Source organism: Cinclus cinclus, chromosome 11 (assembly GCF_963662255.1).
Source record: "Cinclus cinclus chromosome 11, bCinCin1.1, whole genome shotgun sequence".
Lineage (NCBI taxonomy): Eukaryota > Metazoa > Chordata > Aves > Passeriformes > Cinclidae > Cinclus > Cinclus cinclus.
Window position 1 is genome coordinate 3574294 of NC_085056.1, and position 24061 is coordinate 3598354.

Consider the following 24061-nt stretch of genomic DNA (forward strand, 5'->3'; position numbering starts at 1 on the left):
GTGGATCAGCCTGTAGTTCCTATCCCATAAATCACTCCTAACCAGAGCATGTGGGCACACTGATCCACACATCAAAGGTGATGTGAATAAATCTTCCATAGGCAAGAAGGAGATCACTGGGCTGTCCCTGGAAATACCTGAGCCATGTGGACACATCCTGTTACCATGGCCTCATCAGGATGTGTGCAGCATTGCCCTCTGGAGAGCTGAAAAGTCAAAATCCTGCACTGTGAGTGCAGAGAAACCCCAAAATCCATCAGCCCCGAGTGCTGAGCCCTGGAATAAGGAAGGGCAGGACCACTGCACATCCTCAGGGATTTACACACTCAGTTACAAGGGCAGAGACACAGAGACACACCAAGACTCACAAAATCAGTGCCTTCCCAAAAACCCTTTCCATTTCTGATTCTGTGTGCTGTAAATTGGGGTTGTGGCCCTCACTTATTTTACTCCATCCTTCATTGGTCTTGCCAGCCACCTGTACAGTATTTGCAAAAAGGGATCTTCAACATCAGAAAAGTCTGCTCTCTGGATATGCTCGTCCCCTCTGATATAACTGTATTTGCTATCACATTAAATGAAATACAAATCTGCACAGTAGAGATTCTTGTGTTCCAGTCTGCGGGTAATTTCTTTGGGGTCAATAATCAATAAAAACTTAAATGAAAACAATGAACTCTACTCCAGCAGTATTTAGATCTCTAAGCAATGGCAGAGAAGCACTTTCATAGACATTAATTTAAAATCCAGATAATATTAATTTAAAATTCAGAAAATATTAATTTAAAATTCAGAAAATATTCCTCCTTAATTTAAAATTCAGAAAATACTCCTTCTTTCCCCACACCTCAGTGCTGCTGGATGCCAGGCTGCTCCAAAACCCTGCTTCCCGTGAAACACAGAGTGCAGGGCTCCAGGGGGAAAGCCTTCTGGAAACTGAGGACAAGCCCCAGGCATCTGCTGCTCTGAGCTGCTGGAGGAGCTCCTGAGATGGGGACAAAGTGGCTCCAGGCTGACAGCAAATTCTTCACAACTCTTGGCTGGCACACTCCAGCACTTCTCATCTCTCAGATGCATTTTATTAGTACATAAATTAGGATGAGATCTGTTGCTGGCTGGGAGAACAAATCTACTAATTAAGAAAGATGGAAAGTTTGGTAATAATTATCTTGCATCCACTAATGAATCCTCACCTCCAGTGCTGCTCAGGTTCAGCAGCTCCCCCAGGCTTCCTGCTCTGGAGCTAAGGGAAAGCTCTGCCCACTGTCCAGGAGCCCTGAGTGCGTCCTGTGCTTGATAATGATGGGTTTTATAAGAATTCCCTGCCCTGATCTGAAGGTGTAAGGGAATAAAGGCTGGCTAGTTTGCTTGGAGAACACTGACTGGGAGAGCAGGACCTTCCTACAGTCGGTGGGGAGAGAGGAACACATTTAGTGACCTTCTGGAACAACCTGTTTCCTACCACTGACTGTAGAAATATACCCAGAGAGATCAGCTCAATGGATTTCCCATTCACCAGGAATAGCTCCTCTGCAAACATCATTTTAAAAGGTTAGATTAACTGGCTGACAGAACACTGATTTAATGGACTTTTTGTTTGTTTTTTTTTTATCATTCCACATTTGTAGAAATGTTAAGAAAACCAAACAAACAGGGTGCAAGAAATGCACAGAAACAATAGAAATTACCAAAATAAGCATCACCTTTTCCTCACTGTGATTCCCTCCTGCAGAACTGTGGGAATAATGTGGAGACACCTTAGTGGTAATTGAGCTTTTAGAGGCTTTTAGAGTTGGTGACAGATTAATAGGTTGCTATCATAAATTCTGACATCCTTGCAATTTCTGTATTCCTGGATTTACACACAAACTGAACACTGTAAACACTTCAGTGCCTCAGCTGCAGCATTACACATCTGTTAAGACCACTGGTAACTTTATGAAATAACACCATGTCACAAAGCAAGTCAGCGTTCAGCAATTAAACTGAGTCCAGGAACCACAACGATTCCAACAGATAATTTTCCAAAGTAATTGCCTCAAGGAAACTCCAGCAACACTAAAAATCAGGTCTGTTGAAGACAACAGTGTAAAAGCAGTACTTTCATTGCCAGTAGTATAAACACAAGAGATTTTAAAGGAGTTTGTTTCCCGATTATTAAGTTCCATGCTGTGTAAAGCAATTATTACAGCTCTCGATTTCCCAATCTTTGTGTTTATTAAAACTAATGAATGCTTTTAGCATACAGGAGACTAAATAAATTTGCATAGGGTTCTAACAGTCAGCCTATACTCAGCCCTGCAGGCTTAAACACTAACTGTAAAATAAACATTTACCCAGTAAATAAGCAAGCTGAAACCTGAACTCCTCCTCCTTTAACGCAGTCCTGCAGTTGGAGCACAGAGAGATTGGTTATCCAGTGCAGTGCCAAGGTCACTCATGGACAATCCAACATTTCCAACGTGATCCAGCTAGAAGAAATCCGGCCTTGACTTCAGTAAAACACCTGGATTGTCAGTGCTTCAGGTCAGTCCTGTCCCTAAGCACTGCCCAGCTCAGACTCTCTATCCATCTATCCATCCACTCCACCAAATGGAAAAGGTCAAAAAGAGAGAGCAATGAAGAGTGGAAAGTTCCCGTGGGGTGCTGCACTGTTCACAGCCTGAGGCACAGCCCCAGGGAGTTCAGCCCCACAACAGATGAAAAGTTATGTCCTTCCCCCAAAAATCACAAATGTTTTGTTGAATTTCTCATCAACTTCAATGAGATTCCCTCCATATTCAAATCCTGCAGCTTCCTCTTCCTGGTGTCCTCTGTTCCTCTTCCTCCTCGCTCTCTGTTCCAGGACATCTAAAAATCTAATTTTTACTGCAAGATGGAGGATAGGGAGACAACTTCTCACTCTTACACCCAGCCTTCCTGTTTCTGCAGGCTGGAAGGGAATTTAATGCAGTACTTAAATGCCCAAATTCACACAAGTGTAAAAATCTGTCTCAGCAATGAAGGAGAAAAACTCCAAACATCAGTTTGAAATAACTGTTATAAGGGAAAATCTGCTACTTCACTGAATGGTTTGTGCTATAAGCATAAAAGTTTCATGCAGGAGAAAGCAGCTTAATGTTCTGCCCTGTACAATTCTGTCCATCTTCTATTAGAGCCAGACATCATTAAAAGTATCTGCCTAAATCTTTAGCCTCATTTTCCTCTGATGTGCCATCTAAGCCTGAACAAGAATTAATATCAAGGAGCTGAATGAGCTGGTAAATGCTAATAGAAGATTCATCTAGGAATTGAGTCACAATGAAGACTTTTCCAAGTGAGGAAAATACAAAATAAGGAAAGAAGGAAAGGGATATTTGTAAAGAGGTGGTGGGGAAACAACTCTGGCTAACATTTAGCTTTTATTTTTCATAGTAAAAGACAAATTAGGGGTTTTTTTTTGCTCTTTGTCATGATACCAACATAAACAGGGGGGAAAGAGTGGCTGGAAACCTGGCTGGAAACCTCTGTGGGAGCAATCTCTGTGATAATTACAAAGATTCAGTGGTAACAAGGCTGAAATACACTGACTTATAAATTTATGTACTATGTTCACTTTTATTTACTATCAACCCTGTAACAGCCAAACTGAGTATCAGACAATAAAGCAAACAAATTCTAAGCCCATATGAATATTGGCATCTTTCAACATTGTATTTAGGACCCATGGCTGAAAATAAAAAAGTATTACAATCAGTTTAACTGTGCCTTGAGATATTAGGGACATTTCCTAAAATCTCCAGGAGCTTTTGTTTTCTTTTAAAAAAAATAAATTATAAAACATTAGGAATAGTCTCAGTCCACTGTCAATTATAAATGTTCCTAAATTTGGTAGAAAAAAAGACATAGAAACCAGAGTTTTATGATAAAAGTTCTGATTCTACAAAACCCTAAATAAAAACCCTCAGATTCATAATTATTACAGAGAACTGCCTAATAGAAAGAGATTAATCACTTGGAACAAATATTCCCACTATCTGATTTCAGAGGCAGACACCTCTGCTGTTCAGGACTTTGTATCATTACCTGGAGAACAGCTCACTGCAGGCAAATTAAACAAGAAAAATTCAAAAGAGACGAGGAATGAGGAAGGAAATCCTGAACCCCGGTAGTACAAAAGGAAATTGTGCAGTTGTGAGCACAGAGCAGATCCTGGAGGTGCTTTCAGTGCAAGCCTCCTTTGCTTAAAGCCAGGTAATTCAGTAAAACAGTGTTGTATTTATCTAAAATTAAGATTAAAGCTAAACCCTGGTGACAGCTCTGACAGTGGAAAGTTGCTGTCTCGTTTTAAACACCCAACCTGGGGAGCTGGAACAAAACTCACCCTCAGAACTGCCTGTTTGGAGGGGCTGAATAATCGAAGAGCAGTGTAAAAAGCTGAAAAGATCCTGCTTTTTTACTTAGCAACTACAGCAAGTTTGCATTTTCCAGTACCCTATGAGATTTATGAACTCTTCAGAATGGGGTACTCACTCATTTAAAGTAATTTTACAAACTCTGTTCCAAGCTATTACAAAATGTGCTCAGAGCTTGCAAGCACAGCTTCCCATTCTGCTCTCCTACCACAAGCACTGTGGTGAAAGAAAAACAGAGGAAGAGACTTTTTACTTCCTCTCGTCAGGAAAAGGGCTGGTTTTCAGTTGATCACATAAATATTTTTAATATTTTCCAGCAGATATTTTTGAAAAATCTTTAGTTTGAGAACTCAAAAAGAAAATTTGTGGATTAACCCCGTTATTACAAGAATTAGCCACTTTTAGGATAGGTGGGGAGTGATGTTTCCTGACAAATCTCCCTTGGATGAGCACTTTGCAGGTACAAGCACAGGTATATTGGAAATCATTGGCTCCATCTTGTTTCTTTTGAAGTGAACTGAAGCTCTGCTATTCTTTTGAATAATAGCACAGTTTCTCAGCTCAGACTCATGTCCTAAATACATTTATGTGGCACTCTGCATGTAAGAGCAAATACAGAAAAGACACAAAACAAACCCCAAGCCATGGGACTACCTTCATTTCCATCATAAATCAGTTTGTCTTTGCTACAGTGGAATTATTGAGCAGATAATTCAGGGCATGTATTTAATTTTTACCTAACATTTGAACAGATTAAATAGGGAAAAAAAAAAAAAAGAGAGAATCAGATTGACTTGGATCAAACTGACTTTCCATCTTTTATTAACTTCTTTTTTTTTTGCTTGGAGACAAAATTTACAATTACTGAAGTGCAATTAGGCTCTTTCAATCTCCAGTTTTCTAATAATAACATGCGGTTTTCAGTAATAAATATTTTCAAGAATAAACATCCACATTGGCAAGGCAGATCCAGGGAAGAGAGGCTGGAATTTGGGATGAGGGACCCCTGCATCTCTGTGCAGGAGGGTCTCAAACCCTCAGGCTGAGCTGAAATGAGGTTCCTGAAGGTGGAGAAGGTCCCAGGTGGGGCTGGGCAGGGCTGCTGACATCTCGTGGTGCCTGACAGAAAGAGATGTGTTTTCATTTTCCAAGCAGCAGCCGAAGCAGAGAGTAAGTTTTTGCTGGGGGGGTGGGGGGAAAAGAAGAAGTAGAAGGTTTCAAAAGAAATGTCTTACTTGACAAAAGCCTCACAAGCTGCACCACAGAGGTTTCTGGGGATGAACAACACTGGTAGCTGGTTTTTATGGCCGTGGGTCATGCAAGAGAGCTCTGTTCTTGCAGGAATCCTACCCAAGGCAAATATGAGAGTGCTGTCAAAATGGAAAGAACAGAAGCATTTCTATATAGGACTTTTAAAAGGAATTGATCCTGAGAAATGCTGCCCATTTTCTGGCAGGCTGGAGCCTTCATCTTCTATCACCACTCTCCCCCTGTGCCAACATCTCTATCTCAGGCTTCTTGAAGTTTCTGAATCAGAAACTGAGCTGGTCCATAAAGCTTTCAATGAATAGAAGGACTAACTAGACTCAATTTTTGGTACCATTTTGGGGCTTATGTTAACCAAATCTGCGTCAGATTGTGAAGTTTATTATAGAATCACACATCACAGCAGATTTAAGATCATAATTACACATATAGAAGGAAAAGTTCATTTTCTACCTCTCCTTTGTTAAAAAAATTATGTCTGTCCACCTCTTTCTATGAAGCATGGCTAAAAATGCTTGGTTTTACTTTTCAAATGGAGAAAGTTGTACTTGTCTACTTGATCTAATAGATCCCTGTATAAAACTGCAGAATTGCTATAAAGAGTGCAAATGGAAATATCATCATGATTTTGGGGGCAAGTTCTTACTTATTCCTCTGTCTCCAAAGACATTATCCTGGGAATCTGGCATAGATAGAGGCTCTTTTGGTAGCCCCTTTCCTGAGGAGGTGAAGGAGGACTGCCCAGCCAACTTTGAAGACTTTTTATTTAGCTGAAAATTAAGTTCTAAAGGTGGGGAGGGATTTTCTGAAGCTTAATTCATTGCCAGTGAGATTCAAATGTTTTTTTAAAAGTATTTTTTATATATTTTAGTGCATCTGAGTTATGTTTTCCCTCCCTTAAGGGTATAATAGTTTATCTTATGACCCTCAGTTCCCTAGGACTATACAGCTCACATTTGTTTTTTTCATTTGTCCCCTTCCTTGGGAATCTCTAACATATTGCTCTAAAATTTGCACTTAGGCAGCACTCTCCTTTTGTCTCTTCACTGACGAAGAGGACAAGATTCTCCCCTCAATTCTTATTTCAAATGCTGAGAATCACAGTTCCCTGTGCTTTTAAGGACAATTGCTGCTCAATTCTAATCTCACTGACATCAAGGTGACCTATGTGTTTTGCTGGTTTAATGTCTAAAGGAGGCAAATCCTTAAAGCCCAAAGGAGTCTTACCTTTGTAAGCCTCAGCTGGGAGCAGGATGGAGATGTTTAACTTCATTCACAAAAGGTCCTGACACCCTTCAGAGGACTTTGGGCTCGTCACAAATTTTTTGCTACAGGGCCTAAAGAAGAGGCTACGCTCTGGTCTGTGACCTTAAAATTGCACAACTAAATTTGTGTTGTTTCCTGCAGTTGTTTCAGAGCAAAAGATGCAGCAGTGCTGGCCTGGGCTCCCTGGGGCTGTGATCCCTGTCCCTAAAAGTGTCAGCAGCTTTCCAGGAGCCACAGCCTCCTCAGGACATGGGGAAGCTGCCCAGGAAATCGGATTTGCTCCCTGGCATGCACCAAGTCAATAATGACACACTTGAGATACATGTGAAGTATTTATTTCAGAGTTGTACAAGCCTGGGTGCTCAGTGGTGTTCCACAAACCCAGCACATCCCAGCAGGAAATATGGGAGCTACAGGGGAGAAGGATACAGCGCTGGAAGGTCATGAACTGACATGGGGGATTCAAATCAGATATTTGGGGGAAAAAAAAAAAAAGTATTCATTGTTTGGGAGGTCGGGAATTGGAATGGGCTGCCAGGGAGGTGGTGGAATCACCATCCCTGCAGACGCGTAGGGGTCTGGATCTGGAATTGGGTGCTGTGGTTTATGGGTTATAGCGGCAGCGCTGGGTGAACGCTCAGACTGGGTGATCCTAAAGGTCTCTTCCAATCTCGGTGACTCACGGAATCACAAAATCAGTCAGGTTGGAAAAGACCTCTTGAGATCATCAAGTCCAGCTTGTGTCTGATCACCAACTTCTGGAGAAGACCGCGGCACCTCCATCGAGGTAACTGCACCGCCTCCCTGGGCATCCCAACGCCCAGCCACTCTTTCTGTGAGGAAATTCCTCTACCCTCCAACCTGACGCTCCCCTGGCGCAGCCCTGCACCGTGTCCAACGCGGCTCTCTGGTTCCGAAGTGCAGCACGGTGCGCTCTGAGGGCAGGGCGGTGCCGGGGGAACCTCCGGACCGTGAGGAGGGACAGCCGTGACCTCTGAGCGCCACACTCAACATGGCGGCCGGCACACCCCCCCCCCCCCGCACACCCCCGGCCCCGCCAAGCTCTCCTCCCTTCCCATTGGCGGGGCGCGCTGTCAGTCAGCACCCGCAGCCAATCAGCGCGCGCGGAACGGCGCGGGGGCGGCGGCGCGGCCTGCGGCGGTGTGCGGGATGAGGCGGCTGTGCCCGCGCCCGCTGCTCTGGGCCGCGCGGGGCCCGCGCCGCCTCTCGTCGGGCGCTGCCCCGGGCATGGAGGAGCTGCTGCGCCGCTCGGTGCCGCCGCTGCCGCCCTACGAGACCAAGGAGAAGGCGCCGCCGCCCGCCGAGCTGCGCGGCGCGGAGTTCGTGCGGTTCTATCGCTCGCTGCAGCCCGGGCCGCCCCGCGCCGAGCTCCTCACCCGCCTGGCCCGCGACTTCGGCGTGGAGCACGGGCGGGTGGCCGAGGCCGCCGCCAAGGTGCTGCAGGCCCGCGAGCAGCGCAGGGAGCCCGGGGCGCTGCTGCAGGCCGAGGACCGGCTCCGCTACTACCTGACCCCGCAGTACCGCGGGCTCTTCCAGCACCTGGGCCGCCTCGAGGGCGGGCTGCGCTTCCTCGTGGAGCTCAGGGCCGACCTGATGGAGGGGCTGGCGAGCAAGGCGGTGGACGGGCCCCACGTCAAGGTGAGGGCTGGCCTGGGTGGCTCTAAGGGAGCGTGGGGGGATGTGGTTTGGGGCTTCCTGCGTGGTGCTGCTCCTGGAGCCAGAAGGGAAGCAGTCCCGAGAACCCGGTTCACTGCTGGGGGTTTTTGTGGGTCCCTCTGTTCAGGAAGGACACTGGGCCTGGGGTGGGTTCAGGGGAGGAGAAGGGTCGAGAGGCCAAGTTCGATGGAGAGAGGCCGAGAGAGCTGGGAAAGGGGCTCAGCCTGGAGAAAAGGAGGATCAGGGAGAATTTCTGGCTCTGCACAACTCCCTGATAGGAGGGGACAGCCCCAGGTCGGGCTCTGCTGCCAGGGAACAGGGACAGGAGCAGAGGGAACGGCCTCAGGCCGGGCCAGGGCAGGCTCACGTTGGCCATCAGTAAGAATTTCTTCACATAAAGGGTGATTACACATTGGAACAGACCCAGACAGGTGGTGGAGTCCCCATCCTCGGAGGCATTCAAGAAACCACTGCTTATGGCACTTAGTGCCATGGTGTGGTTGACAAGGTGGTGATGGGTCAAAGATTGGACTCGATGATCCCAGATGCCTTTTCCAATATAAACGATTCCGTGACTCTCTAGAGAGACACGAGTGGACCCTTCCCCCAGGCCATGGCAGCAGTGAGAGCTGCCTGTGCTGACATTCAGGGAGGATGTGGCCCCTGCTGTGAACCAATGGGCTTTCCAGAATGGCACATAATACATTGTTTTAAAAGTTAATTTACAGCAAAGCTGGGCTTGATTATTTTTCATAATGCCGTTTCAATTTTTGTCCTCTCTGTGTTCTTTTAATGTGTTCTAATGTGTCCCTTCTTTTCACCACAGGACACTGATTTTTCCACTGTCCTTATAAACAGTTGAATTTCTGATGAGCTCTTGCAATGTACAGAGTGAAATTTGCTGAAAATCTGTTTCATGGGTGCAGTTCTTCCTCTGGCTGTTCAGAACCCTCTCACCTGCAACACTTTACTTTTTCTGGTGCCAGCATTTTCCTCTTGAGATTTGTTACATTTTGTTTGCTTACTTATATTTCAGCCCTTGAAATATGACTCTGGTGAAAAATTCACAACATTATGATCTCAGGTAGAAAATCATCCAACGATTGCTTTTAAAACATTCTTCATCTTTCCATATGATTTAGAAAAAGTCAGTGAAAAGTGCAAGTTGCTGGCAAAGGATAATGAAAAAGAGAGCATTTTTGTCAAACTGATTTATCTCTAAACCTGCTTCCATAATTAAGCAGTAGTTGCAGTGTATTTATAATCTTGGTCTTGTGTTGATCTACTGGAGAAAAAAAAAGAAGCACCATCATTGTTAAAAGTTTTCCATAAAAAAGTGTTTGGTATTTGCCTGTCAAAAGTCCTGGGTAGCCGTTTCATTAGTGCAGAGTTGATTTCAATTCTAGCATAAAGACAGAAGTGCAAGAAGAGTTTTACAGCCTCTGTATATTTGTGTCTGCACTGACAAGGAAATGTGGGAATAAAATTAAATGGATCTTCTTGATGCTGGTGGAGAATTACAGAATGCATTATGTGGCCTCCTGGAATTGTGGTTTTGCTCAAACAGTCTAAAATATTTCTTAGTCAGTCCTTAGTTTTTACTTTGTAATTTGAAAGACCTGTTAAAACTGGGATTGCCCATTGCTGTGTTGTAAATGTGAAATATTTTTCTATTTCCTCAGCACTGTCAGCATAAAAGCAGCTTGGACTGCTCAGATATTGGGTGATGAAGGATTTCTATTTTGTGTTTGTTCAAAATTGCAGTAAAATATCATATTTAAGTGATTAAATCACTTGAAAGTGCTTGAACACAATTTGCTCATTGCCCAGATGAGCAGAACTGGGGGGGCAAGGGGGGTAGAAATAATGATTTTAATTTTAAGGATAAGATGTCCAGTAATGTAAAGCACAAGAGCCAGGAGACTCTTCAGCACTGCCATTATCACTGCAGTAATTACTATTAGCAATAGAAAAAGCAGAAACCATTCCATTCCCCTTTAATTTGTGTTTCTTTTGAATCCTGTTTTACTGGTGGGGATGTTTTTTCTGTATCTTACCAGGGATATTCTCTATGTAGATCCTGTAGGTAATTTGTGGGGGAAAAAGAAACAACCAAAAACCCCTCAAACCCCAACCCAAAATGAACCAAATCAGTCCCCCCAGCACAGACACCTTCAAATACTTGGCAATATCAAAGTACATCTGTAAGTCCCAAATGAAGTAAATCAGGTTGAAAACTTATTCCAAAAACATGGGAAAACTCAACTCTCGTGAGGAGTATTTTATTTAGTAGTTAGAGAGGGAAAGTGAAATAGTTCCTTCATCAGAGAGGCATTTCTTGTTATGAAAACCTCCAATTAATTATTTTTTTATTAAGAGTTTTCCCATTTGTTGCCCACCAAATAGGTACTTGATGTGAAGATTAAAAATGCTGTAATTTGCTGTCTTGTAGCAAGAACACAATGAGAAAAAATAATCACAATTTATTAGACTTGGCTAATAGAAATTGAAATCTAGCTGGTAATTTGAAATACTAATCTGAGTATGTCTTGTTGCTCAAATTTAAGACTGGGATGCTGAATAATGGATGTGCTTGCTTTTCTTTTTAATGAAGTGTTGCAGATGTAATTTTTATGACTAAAAAGGCCTCTGAAATTAAAATAAGCATTTATGTCCCACTAAATTTATAAAGTAAGAGAACCTGCCACTACATCTGTCAAATAAGAGACCCAAACTTGAGCCTGTCGTTGTTGGAGTGAAGCTTTTTGGAAATTTCCTGTACACTGAGATATTAAACACAAGTCAGAATCTCGTTTAGATGACTTGAATTAAACGGTGTTGGGTAGTGAACACTTTTATGCCTTTCTGCAGTGAAAAGTTCTGTCAGCACGGAATTGTGGAATCCTGGAATGGTTTGGGTTGGAAAGGACCTTCAAGCTCATCCAGTTCCACCCCCTGCCATGGGGCAGGGACACCTCCCACTGCTCCAGGGTGCTCCAAGCTCCATCCAGCCTGTCCAGGGACCAGTGTATTCCTGTTATCCCATCTAAACCTGCTCTCTTCCAGCTTGAAGCCATTCCCCCATGTCCTGTTGCTCCAGTCCCAGTGGGCTTGGACTCGGTGATGGTGGCAACTCCCTTCCACCTGGAGCCATTCAAATTCTGCACAGTGCCCTGTTCTACAAAACCTCATTATTCACAACTGACAGGTTGTTGGAGTTGTAATTCCCCATAAACAGTATTTCTTTCTCCCCAGAGCATTACTGAAAGTACATCTGCTCCACTTTGCTTACAGCTGCATTGCTGTTCTCCAGCTGCAGCCTGGAGCTGCGGGAGCTCTGTAATGGAAACAGCCTCAGTTCCACTGGCATCCCTTGCTAAGCCTTGGGAGGAGCAGAACTCATGACTCCAGTGCTTCCCACTCTCCCAGTTTCCATGCAGGAGATGCAGAGCAGAAAGTCAGAATGCTGCCAGCAGGAGTGCTGCCATCAGTTCCACCTCTGCCTGCTGCACTGCAGCTGAAATGCTGTTCAAAAAGCACATGGATGACAACAGAGCCGTAGGAATCTGTTCCTTTCCCCCACATCTGACAACTCCAGCCTGTTTTTCTGGTTTACAGTGTGTCCCTACAAAAGAAAACAAGCCAAAGAATCCTGGAATGCCTGGAGACTTCCACTACACCAAAGGATATTTGACCAAAGTGATTTATGGTTATTATTATCTAAAAACTTCAGAGCTGTGCAGAAAGAAGGATTCACAAGGGAGGTACCTTAAAGTCAGAATAAACCCATCAGAATATATTTGTTTAGGAAAAAGGCATTAAAAAAAATTATCATGGAGGACAGAATTGTTCTATGCAGATGAGTGTATCTTTCTTCTGGGTTTGAAATATTTTTTCCATTATGTTAAGGAATAAAGCTGTCCTTTTATTCAGTCCTGGAGTAGTTGTAGCAGTTACTTTGGCCAGCAGAGACCTTTGATGCGTGTCTTTTGACAAGTGCCTCCACAAGTTTCATCTTGATCAGGTTGTAATAGGAAATGCTTTGGCTTTTTATGACAGTCCTGAGACTACATCTGAACTTAGGAAAAACTTACTAGGTTTTCTCATTAGATTTATATTTTTTTCCAGTTGTTTCTCTTTAATGTAGCAAGCTAAAGTACACCGGGGCTTAATTTTTATCTCTTTTATGTGCAGCAGTAGCTGTTTAATAAAGGTTTGAAGGGAAGATGAAGAGTTTTTGTTTTGAAGCTAGTGGTTATTAAGTTAGTTTCAGGTAAGCCCACATTTCTGATCAGCCTGGTGCTGGTACCACACTGTGCCTTGTGTACAAGGCAAAGGGAAGAAAGAAAAACAAGCTCTGGGATCTCTTTTAGGGATATTCATGCTGTGCTGAGTTCAAGAATACTTGTTAAATTCAAATAAATTTAGACAGGAAATGTTTAATAATACAGGCAGCAGGAAACCAGTAGGGAATATAAAAATTACTGTTACAATGAATGTTTCTGAAAGGGTTAGACATTACAGTTGGGTTTCATCTCATACTGTTCCAAAGCTGGTTTGATTTTGCAGTTCTATTGTCTTAACGCTGCTGGGTTTTATTTTTCTCACTCAAATTTTTTCATGTTTTTAGAGAAGAAAAATTCTGTCTGCATCCTGGTGAAAGATATTTCCATGGTACTGAAATCTGAGCTGCTGTGCAGCTGTAGCCTTGTGGTCAAGTCTGCTTCAAACCTTCTACCCCTTGTCTGATTTTTGTCCACAGTGTTTTGCCTTACCTTCCCTGTCCCTGCTTGCACTACAGACAGTCCCTTCAAGGATTTTCCTTGGTTTAGTCCTGCACTATTTTGTGGTTAATCTTCTCAAAGAGATCAATAAGTTTCCTTTAAGCTCCCAGTGCTGTACTTGGATCAGTCAGGGTTATCTTTACTGCCATGTCCATGTTCTACCTTGCTCATTCAGCAGCTCCTTCCACCGTTGCTGTGTTTGCAGGAGATGAATGGAGTGCTCAAGAACATGCTCTCAGAGTGGTTCTGCACAGGATTCCTCAATCTGGAGCGGGTCACCTGGCAATCACCTTGTGAAGTTCTCCAGAAAATTAGTGAGTAAGTGCTAGAGGCTGGAAGGAGTCCTTGAGGAAGCGGTGATGGGACGCTTGGGACTGCAGAGATTCACTGCTCTCAAGGCTCTGCTTTTCTGAACTGAAGGCAAAGTTACAGTATTATTATTATTAGTAGTAGTAATATATTTTCATTGACATGCTGTAGAGCCCAATTTTTAGAAGTAAAGAGTAAAAGGGATAATTTGTGCCATAATTTGATCCTGTTGCTCCCCCACTGCACTGGTAGGGTGCTGTCTTCCCTTCCAACCTTCTCAGTTACTCTTCCTACATTCCCAGAGGTGCTGCTGTGGTTTTGGCTGGAACTGGTGAGGTGCACAGGATCACTTGTAAACTACATGTGAAGAGAGCACCTTGGTTTTTATACAGTGTGCTCTACAACATTGATTTGTGAATCTACAGCATTGATTTCTGAATCTATAACATTGTTTTCTGCATTTCTGTCAAATAGTCAAAGTTGTGATGAAGCTGAAAATTATTAATTATGTGGTGGGCCACCTTGTATAAAATCTTGAATTAAAAATAATCTCTAGAACGTTCTGCAAGTATGTTACTGAAGTGTTGATGAGGGAAAGAGATCTTGCACAAGCTGAATTTTCCAAATAAAAATAATTAGTAATATTTAATTAATCTTTGAGGTAATTTGGCAAACATATGAGTGAGTGTGTGTGCGATATTCCTTTTCAATCCACTTTGTGACAGCTTGCTGACAATTTTACATTATTCACAGCCTGATGCTTGGTTTTTGGTTGGAAAGTTTTGTCACTGACATCAGTGGGAAAAGTGCTGAGCTTGTAGGGCAGCCGACCTCTTATTTTAAACGAAATAATAATAACAATGATAATAAATTATTAATGATGATAATTTTCGATTTTCTCCTTGAGTTCTGAAGCTGTGCACCCTGTCAGAAACTGGGTTGACATGAAACGTCGAGTTGGGGCCTACAGAAGGTGCTACTTCTTTTCTCACTGTGCCATCCCAGGAGAGCCACTGATTGTCCTGCATGTGGCACTAACCACTGACATCTCCAGCAGCATCCAGGTACAGCCACTGAGGCATTTGGTACACAGCAAAGTGCTCAGATTGCAGTGTGCTTTTTAAAAAAAGCCGCAGTTCCCTATAATTTGGTGATACTTGCTTTTGTTTCATCTTTTAAGAGATGAGAGAATTGGCACGGAAAAATTACAGGGATATTTTGTCTGTCTTGTGTATAATGTAAATTGAAATTTTGAGGGTTTGCTCAAGAGTAAGAAGAATAAGAAAAGATAAGAAATATAGAGAGAAAATGAGACAAAAACTTCCAAGTGGTTGCAATTCCTTCTGAAAACTTTAAACCATGTTAGTTTTTTCCTGTACTTATTAATGAATAAGCAGCTCTTCCTACTTTTTCATTAGATTTTTATTGTCAATGAATAAAACAGCAGAGAAAAGCATTAACACATTTAAAAGTTAAAAAGAGAAACCTCCCCATAATGATGATAATAACTATTATTATTTTTTTTTTTAATCCTTATTTTCCCAGGCCATAGTGAAAGAAGTGCCTCCTTTAGAGACAGAAGATACAGACAAAATCACAACAGCAATTTTCTACTCCATCAGTTTGACTCAGCAGGGCCTGCAGGGGGTGGAACTCGGGACTCACCTGATCAAAAGAGTTGTCAGAGAGCTGCAGGTGAGTGTGGCAGGGGAGCCTCAGGCTCTGTGTGCCCTGCACGGTTTAGTTCCCAGTTCATGTCACTGCTCAGCCCAGGAGCTGCTGGAGCTTCCCCTGCACTGGGAACTTCTTCCCAGAGCAGCCTTTGGAGATGTGGAGAGTTCAAGAGCATTTCCTGCTCTTGGTTGATTCCTGTTCCACAGGTGACACGTTCTGTGTGAATTCCTTGTGTGGTTGCCTGAAGTCAGATGAGAACATTTCCGTGGCAGGTGCTGTGGCACAGCTGTGTCCTGCTCTGATACAGTTCACTGTTGCCTCTCAGTGGAGTGGGAAGAGCCTGATCAAGATATTCTCTCTGACAGTGCCTTTTCCAAAATCTTACAGCTGTCCCAGGAACAGAAACACTTCCTGTTCATTAATTAATTGGTTTGTTTGTTACATTGAATTGCCACTGGTTATTTATGCAGTGTGCATGCATGGCCTGACTACATCTATTGAGAAAAATAAAAAGGAGAGCGATTTCTTTGCCCAGGTATGTCTTAGCAGTCAAAAGAATCTCTTACTTTCTGCCAGTCAGTTCTCTGACTTTAGATAATATCATTGCATGCTAAGGGATTGTTGTTAATAGCTTTAGTACTTGGAGAGCCTTCTCCCAAGCAACTGGAGAAAGGAATGAAAATTCATTTACAGGGTGGTGTAAAAGGGACAGTCACATTCCTGCACTGAGCACATGATTTTATTTTATAGTCTTTACTACTTAAATTGCTGTCAGAGGTACCACTTACAGGTAATGACCACTGCTTGTGTTTGTATTCACTGTTTCACATCTGGATTAGTAACAATGTCTGGAAAACTGTCTCTGATTTAGAACTTCAGTTCTACTAACAAAAATATCTTAAAATTGGATGCTTCAAACTTCTGCTGCCAGAAAGTGATAGATAATTGCTGAATCATAGCTGACTGCCCTGAAGGGCTTTTTTCGTTTGTTCGTTTGGTTGGGGTTTTTTTGTTTGTTTTTTGTTTGTTTGGTTGGGGTTTTTTGGGGCTTTTTAAAATTTTATTTTTAGTGGATATTTTTGGCTGCATTTTATTGCTTCTTGCTTTTGGAGTGGCTTTTAGATTAACTTGAAAGTGCAGTAGTCCAGGTATAATTAGGCCATGCCATCTGTCTGGTCTTGACTGAGGGGAAATTGGAATAAATTCATGGAGTTATCTGCTTTCACATCTGAAAAATAATTTCTGGATAATTGAGTTGCTCTCATAAAATAACCCCATTGACATTGTATCTGTCCATCACTAATTGCTTGCAACACCAGCAAAGTTGTGAGTTATAAAGGCAAACAGACACATCATGCTTAGATAAGCTAATGCAAGTTTTAAAATTGGGTGTGTCCAACAGAAGAGCGTGTTTTGTATTTATAATTACGGCAAAATTTTTACATTTTGGTGTTTAAAACCCAGCTCCTCTTCAGTGTTTATCATAGGAAACCCTTTGCTGAGATGCCCTTAAGTACATTTTAATCATAAAATTAATCCCTCAATCTTAAACGACTTCTTTAATATTGAAAACTTGAATGCTTTCCATGCAGTGCTAAAGGTGGAGATCTTATGGCTACTCAATTTTCCTACCCTGCTTAAAGGTGTCGTGAAAAACGTGCTGGTAGGAAATTGTGTGGACCAACTGGACATGGACTGAGGAGTTTATAAATTGTGTGACAAACTGGACATGGACTGAGGTGCTTATCTATATTCTATATGCATAGATTAAAGGTACAACAACCCCTGTGCATTGCCCCTACACCACTCTTCTTTGGAAGGGAGCCACTCTAGGGCTAAAGAAAAGAGAAAGGATAATCCAGGAATATTTATCCATTGTGGATGTGGCTCTCTAGTAGTTTTTGCTTCACTCTTTGATGTTAAAATTGTTCTCTCTCCTTTTCTTCCCACGCCTTCACGCTTTCTCTGCCTTCATTCCAAAGTGTTGTCCTCGAATTTGTCTTGAGTGGTGCAGGAACCCTCTCCCACTGCATGTTTTGCATCTGTGAAGTGACTCTAACTTATTGTCCAGTTGTTCCCACAATTATTTGATGCTCTTCTACAAGGCCTCCTGGTTCAGTTTCAGCTGCAAATGTTGTGCCTCCCATCTCAGTAGACTTCACCCCCAGAGGAGAGAAGCCCTCTGTATTTCAGCTTCAAAATACTTCCACTGTGGAATTTCTACAAAGTCAGGGTTGTTCAGGGCAAAGGCAGGGCATGTGATGAGTAAATACTCTTGGCAGCCTGTTTTGCCTGGCTCCCAAAATTCTGGAAGTCCTTTTTCTGTGGATTAATTGCACACATGTGCTCTCTTTCTCTCTGCTCAGGTGCAAGCAAAGGACTTGCCAAGGTTGTCTCAATTCAGGTTGGACATAATTCTTGGGAGCAGCGTTACAGTCACTTCAGGAGGGACAAATGGTGCACAGGAGTGCTGAGTGGACTTGGTGGCAGCAGCTGAAACCATCCAGCCTCAGCAAAAAAGTCCTGGGTCAAAAATGACATCTCATTAGGCCAGCATCCAGCAGCCTTTGTAAAAATAGATGGCTGAGGTCTCTGATAGGAAGAGGGTTTTTTAATATCACTTTGCATGGCTTTGCAATAAACAAATCTCTTTTTCAAGTGCTGCTAAATCACCAAGTGTTCCAGGTTACAGAAGCTGAGACTCTCTTTAATTTAACTGGTAAAAAATGCATTGGGAAGAGGAAACCACTTGAAAGGGTCAAGGATTTTGTTTTTCATTTTATTTAAATTGATGATTAAGACACTTTTATGAATTGCCATTTGAGTTAACTGTTGTGGACATCTGTTTGATTTGCAGAATTCTGTCTGACTTGTGTTGTCCCAAGGTGCTGCAAGCTCTTAAACCTTCTTTTATCCTCCAGTAAAAATCCTTTACCTGACTCCTACCTTAGTGTAACCTGCTCTGACACTGCTACTTGTAAGTGCCACTGTGACCTCCAGACTGAAATCCCAGCTGTCATTCTTTGTGAAGAAATCTCCAAACTGGACCTGCCATGAATGTGTACATTAGGTCAGGAAAAGACATGCACAAAGTTAGGAGTGTGCTGAGAACCCCTCTGCATCAAAGCCTTCATCTGACAGGATTTCAAAACACTGCCCTGAACCCTTGATCTGAACTAGCAAATGATGGCTATAAATCCAGTTAGGACCATGTTCCTTAATATCCCATTAATACACAATTAAAATAGAATTCAATTTTTTAGGAATCACCTTGCTAATTTGCCTGAGCTGGTCACTCACTCTGCTAAACATGAGCATGAACACGTCTGCTAAACATAAACTTGGGCAGCACTTCTCACCTTCAAAGGATGCCAAGCACTGATTCCCTCCTGAAAGCATTCCTTGCAAATGGGTTTTTCTTAGGATTGTTGGGAAGACTGGTGAGGATTTCACAGCCCAGCGCTGAGCACTGTTAGTTTGAGGCACTGTGGACAAATTGATGGCTGCTGCTTTTGGGTCTCACTGAAGCCGATGGAGGGTGGATTAAATTGAGGCACAAAATGGGGTCCCCAGTTTCCTTACGTTCTGTGTGCACAGTTTGCAGTTGGAATCCTTAACCTTTACCTGGACATAAAGATTTGGCATTTGCCACAGGAATTGTTCTGTATAATTGGGTAAAGGAGGGGATAAACTGGAGAACAGAATCTGGTGATTCTGGTGTCACCTACAAGGGGCATCCTGGGAGAAGCTGTGCTGCTCTCAGGAGCAGGTTATTGGGGTTTTGGCAGTTTCTTATACACAGATAATACAGAAGGGGTTTGTGTGCAGGCTTCTGTTGTTTCTGAGCATATCCTGTTAGGATTACTTTGGGATGAATTCATTAGGGCACTGATACCACTTTGATCCCAGTTCTCCCTGTACAAATCTGGGAATAGGCTGTGTGGGCATTCTGTGCAGTCTCTTGTTTATATTAATGTATATAAAGCAGGGAGCAGGCAACAAAAATGCTCTCTTGTATTTCTGAAATTGAAGCTTGTGTTGTTCTCAGAAATGAATTGGATTTTGAAACTATTTCAGAAAACTGCAAAAAACCAAACAAACCCCAAATTGAGTGCAGGCAGATCATTTCTAGCAAGCTGATAGGTGCTGGTGAACGAGGAGGTGCATGGATTTCTCATTAGCCAGACATTTAATTCCCGATGTGTTTATAGCCACTCTAAACAGTCTGTGGGTCTGTAGAAGGTACATCATGGCAATTCAGTCAGCAGATGACAGACACAGATAACTGTGCTGCAGCCTTTGAGAAAACTGCTTAGGATTTTATAGCCTGTGGCATTTGAGGGAGAAAACTGATAGCTGCTGTGTGACTCAATAGAATACTCAACAATTGGTGGCAGATTTTAGCTTTCTGCTTGGGCTGTTGATAATTGCTACCTTAATTTGATCTAGGTGACCTGGGGAGATCATAATTTCCAAAACAGGCTTTGATTTCATTGATGAAAAATGTGACCTTGGACTGCAGCTTTCAGAATGCAAGACAGTTTCAGATGAGATATGGATAATGGGAGAAATCTGTGCCCTTCTTCTAGGAAAGGAAAAAGAAAACAACAAAAAGCAACAATCAAACACAGAAACCTACCCCAAACCAAACCTAGGAGCTGTTTCTTAATGCTGTGTGGGCTTCTGACAGGAAAGTAAACATTAATGGATCTCCACCAATAGCCTCAGAAACCAGCATATCAATTTAGGAGAACATAAATGTGCTCACTCCAGTGCATTTATTTATTTCTCCACAAGAAATGGATACCTCAGATAAGCTTCTAAAGAAAGCTTTTATCAGATATGTAGGATTTGGTACTGTACTTCAAAATGGGGTCACTTTCCCATGTCTTATCTGTCCTGAGAAGCAAAAAAAACCCCACCATTTCCCATTTTGTGGTTTTAATAGAGTAAGAGCTACTAACCTCCTGTGAAGTATTTGGGGCCGTCTTGGTGAGCGGGTCATTCCTGGAAGTGGTGATAAACGAGGATGAGTCAATGTCCCCAGGAATCCGTGTCAGTTATTTAAGTAAGAACTTTGCAGAGTTTGTTTTTACCGCTGGGAGAGGGGAAGAAATAATCCATTGTCCCTTTTGTCATCCTGGGTGGTGCACAGGGGCCCTCGGGCTCTGCTGGATGGGAGGTGAGACTGGAATTGTTACCCTATGGAAACTATAGGCACTGCACAGCTCCTGGGTGAGAAGCTTGTTAGCTCTGGTCAGGAGCAAAACAGAAGGTGTAAGAGATGTCTGGAAAGGAACTTTTTTATTTTATGAAATGCACATGCAAGGAAACCTGATAGTTGGATTTCACAGATGGTGTTAAAGACATCGTCTTTGGAATTGTTCTTAAAAATAAAATATCCTCATGTCCTTAGTAGAAACAAGTTTCTACTTTCCTGGTTTCTACTGCTTTACTAGGATTTCACTATCCCAGCGTGGTAGTTGTAGCAGTTGTAGCAGCTGTGAGCATGACCCCATGAATCTCCTGGGAGCTCTGATTACAAAAATGATGTTTTATTGAATAGGATACAGAAAGTAGTGTTTTAAATAATTTGCTTGGTTTTCTTTATCTGGTTTTCTAAGGAGATGAAATGAGGCGTTTCTTTGATAAGGTGTGACTCGCTCCGTTTCGTGTCCTGCCTGGTGCCTAAAGAATTCTGAGGCTGGCACATGTAGACAGCGGTCACGGAGCTCCAGCTGAGTGGTTTTGTGCAGGTGATGCAGCTGTGTCACCGAGCTGCAGAGCTGGCAGCGTGTCACAGCGCTGGGAGGCGCAGGACAGCGGGCGCGTCTTTGGGAAGGGAGCGGGTCCTGGGGACCGGCGGTGGCGCTCGGCCCCTGCGTTCCCTGAGCCGCGGAGCGGGCTGCGATGGCAGCTGTGCGGGGCTCACACAGCCTGGCAGCCCCAGCTGAGCCCCGATGGCTTTTTCACGGTTACCTCGCTAATCCTCCAGGTAGAAAAAGCGCCATTTGTAGTCATTTAAAGACAATTTTCTGCTGACGCTAAGGTGCTTCTGTGATGTTGATGAATGTCTTGGTTCTTACCACTTCTTCTGTTGCAACAGTAATTAAACCAGCACTGGGGTGGTTTCAGCTCAGCTTTGTCTTCCCTCTGTTCCTTGCCCCCCCGCTCCTCCAGGAGGGTTGCCTGATGGATTTTTGTTCATTCTGAGTGACACTGAGTTTATTCTTACGCTCCAAAACTGACAGACAGTTTTTTGCTTTACATTATGTCATAGTTAGCAGGGTTTAATCAGAAATTAGTAGGAGTAGAGAAGAAATTTTACTTGGTGTAGCAAGTAAACACTTGTGTTTACACTTGAAGTAAAAAAGAATATTCCCATGGTCTGTGTTTCTTGCTGGTTTAGGGAATATTATGAAAGGTAGCTGTTCTGTATAAAGAACTTCATTCAAAACTTCAGGAAATAGTTCTTTCCATAAAAATCTACAAATAGTACCTCATGATTTTACCATGGACTGAAATAATAAACTGCCCTTGATTTTAAAAAAGATGGTTACGCATGAAAATAAATAGTATTTAAACGGCTTTCAAAACTTGCATGTCTATTTGAAAGAAATATTCTTCAGAATCACTTCTTTATGGCCTGTGGTTTTATTTGTTTATTTCTGCCTGTAAAAGGATAACAGCAGAACCCAATGGTGCTAAATACTGCAGAAGTACTTTTATAGAGATGGTGTGTGAGGAATGGCATTCAGTCAGTGGTAAAATTTTCTGTGTGCTCCCAGTGCCTTCTCATCACTAACCTGTTACTGCCAGGAGGATTTTAACCCCTTTTTTTTGTGTCCATGTATATCAGTCAGTTCCTTCTCAGATTCCCTGGCCTTCACTTGCCAAAAAACAAAGGCCATCAGCTTCCCTTTCACTCGAACTTCTCTGTGTCAATTACGACCAAACTCAGGATTTATTTTTTTCTCTCCTTTTGTCTGCAGAAAGAACTTCCTCAGATAAAAGCTTTTTCCACACTTTCACCTATCCCAGGATTCACAAAATGGCTCGTTGGTCTCCTCTCCTCCCAGGCAAAAGAACAGGGAAGGAGCGAACTTTTTACAGAATCCGAATGGCAGGAAATTTCTGGGATCACAGGAGACTCCACCAGCGAAACACTGAAGAAACTCTTGAACACCAACGAGTGGGTGAGGTCAGAAAAGCTGATTCAGGTGCTGCACGCCCCCCTGATGAGACTCTGTGCCTGGTACTTGTACGGGGAGAAGCACCGAGGCTTCGCCCTCAACCCCGTGGCCAATTTCCACCTGCAGAACGGCTCGGTGCTCTGGAGGATAAACTGGATGGGGGACACGAGCCCCCGGGGCATCGGGGCCTCCTGTGGCATGATGGTGAACTACAGATATTTCCTGGAGGAGACAGCCTCCAACAGTGCCCTGTACCTGGGCTCCAAGCAGGTCAGAGCCTCCGAGCAGGTGCTGGCCTTGGTGTCCCAGTTCCAGCAGAACAGCAAGCTGTAGTTTAGCAGTGTGAGCACTCAGAATGAATGTTCCTCGCTGTAAAGAGCTGCAATCATCTGCAGTGTCTTTACTTCGATCAGAATGTACCTTGTGGGACAGATGTGCTCGCAGTTCCCTGGGTTCTCAGGCTCTTGCTTGCATGGCTGTGTACTCAGGCTGCTTGAATCACCTCTGGTGTGTGCAGAGTTGGAGTTGTGTGTTCATGGAGAGTGAAATCCTCTTCATCGGTTACAGCCCAGGGGTCACTTGAATGGAAAATACCTGAGCCAACATTATTCTGTTGGTAATAAATTGCATAAGCTGTCTTTGAAAGGAACTGCACTTCTCTGTCAAAATGCTGCTATAGATTGTTCACAACCAAAGTACCTAAAATAAAGGTAAATTTTGGGTCAAATATATTATCAGAAGAGCTATCTACAATATCTGTTTTATTTCTACAGTATCTGTCTTTTGCACCTTAAGAAAAATCTCATGTAAAACTTCCTGGTATTTTCCCTTTTCAAACTAAAACTCACTGAATCCTTGCTTTGCTGGAGCCTGGAAAAGCCTTTCACTAATGCTGGAGAATCAGGATCTCAGTACAGCAGCTACGTGATGTTATATTTGCATGTTTTGGCTGCTAAAATTCAATGAGCAGTAAGGAAGTGTTCAAATAGGAGAGGAGAACAAGCCAGATTATGATTTGGGAATAAGTTGAGGACTTTCTAAATATGTATATTGTATTTTTGCTCTGGTGATGTTTTAAGTTGATAAAGAGCTTTTTAAATAAAGTGCTAGATGTGATTTATAAACCAATAAAACAAATTTTCTCAATAAATCATGGTTTGTGGATTTCAGCACCTCCCCTCCTTCACTTAGTGACCCTCCTTGAAAACAGTTTCATCACATTTACTACAGGACACTCCTGTTTTTAACAGTGCTCAGGGGTTGGCTCCATTCTCTTGGGCTTTCTAATCTCCCAACTGCCTTAGAATTCAGGTTTCAAGGTAAAATTTAGCTGCTTGTAGGAACACATATGAGCCATTCTTGGCTGGCAGGAATAGAGCAAGAGAACTCTCTCTTTGTTAAACTCTTCAAGTTTGAGTGAACCAGGTCACTTACTTCAAGTGAAAGAGTTCTGAAAATGCAGTGGTTTTGAAAGATGGTTTTACTTCTGAAGCAGGAG

The 24061-nt window shown here is 42.9% G+C and overlaps 1 protein-coding gene across 1 annotated transcript; it reads left to right on the forward strand.

The window, feature by feature from the left end:
• Positions 1–8096: 8096 nt before the first annotated feature.
• Positions 8097–23647, forward strand: MLYCD (malonyl-CoA decarboxylase). Its single transcript, XM_062500001.1, has 5 exons — positions 8097–8585; positions 13593–13705; positions 14604–14760; positions 15242–15391; positions 22363–23647. Exons 1-5 carry the CDS (start codon positions 8097–8099, stop codon positions 22894–22896), a joined length of 1443 nt encoding a protein of 480 aa, XP_062355985.1. The 3' UTR covers positions 22897–23647.
• Positions 23648–24061: the final 414 nt, after the last annotated feature.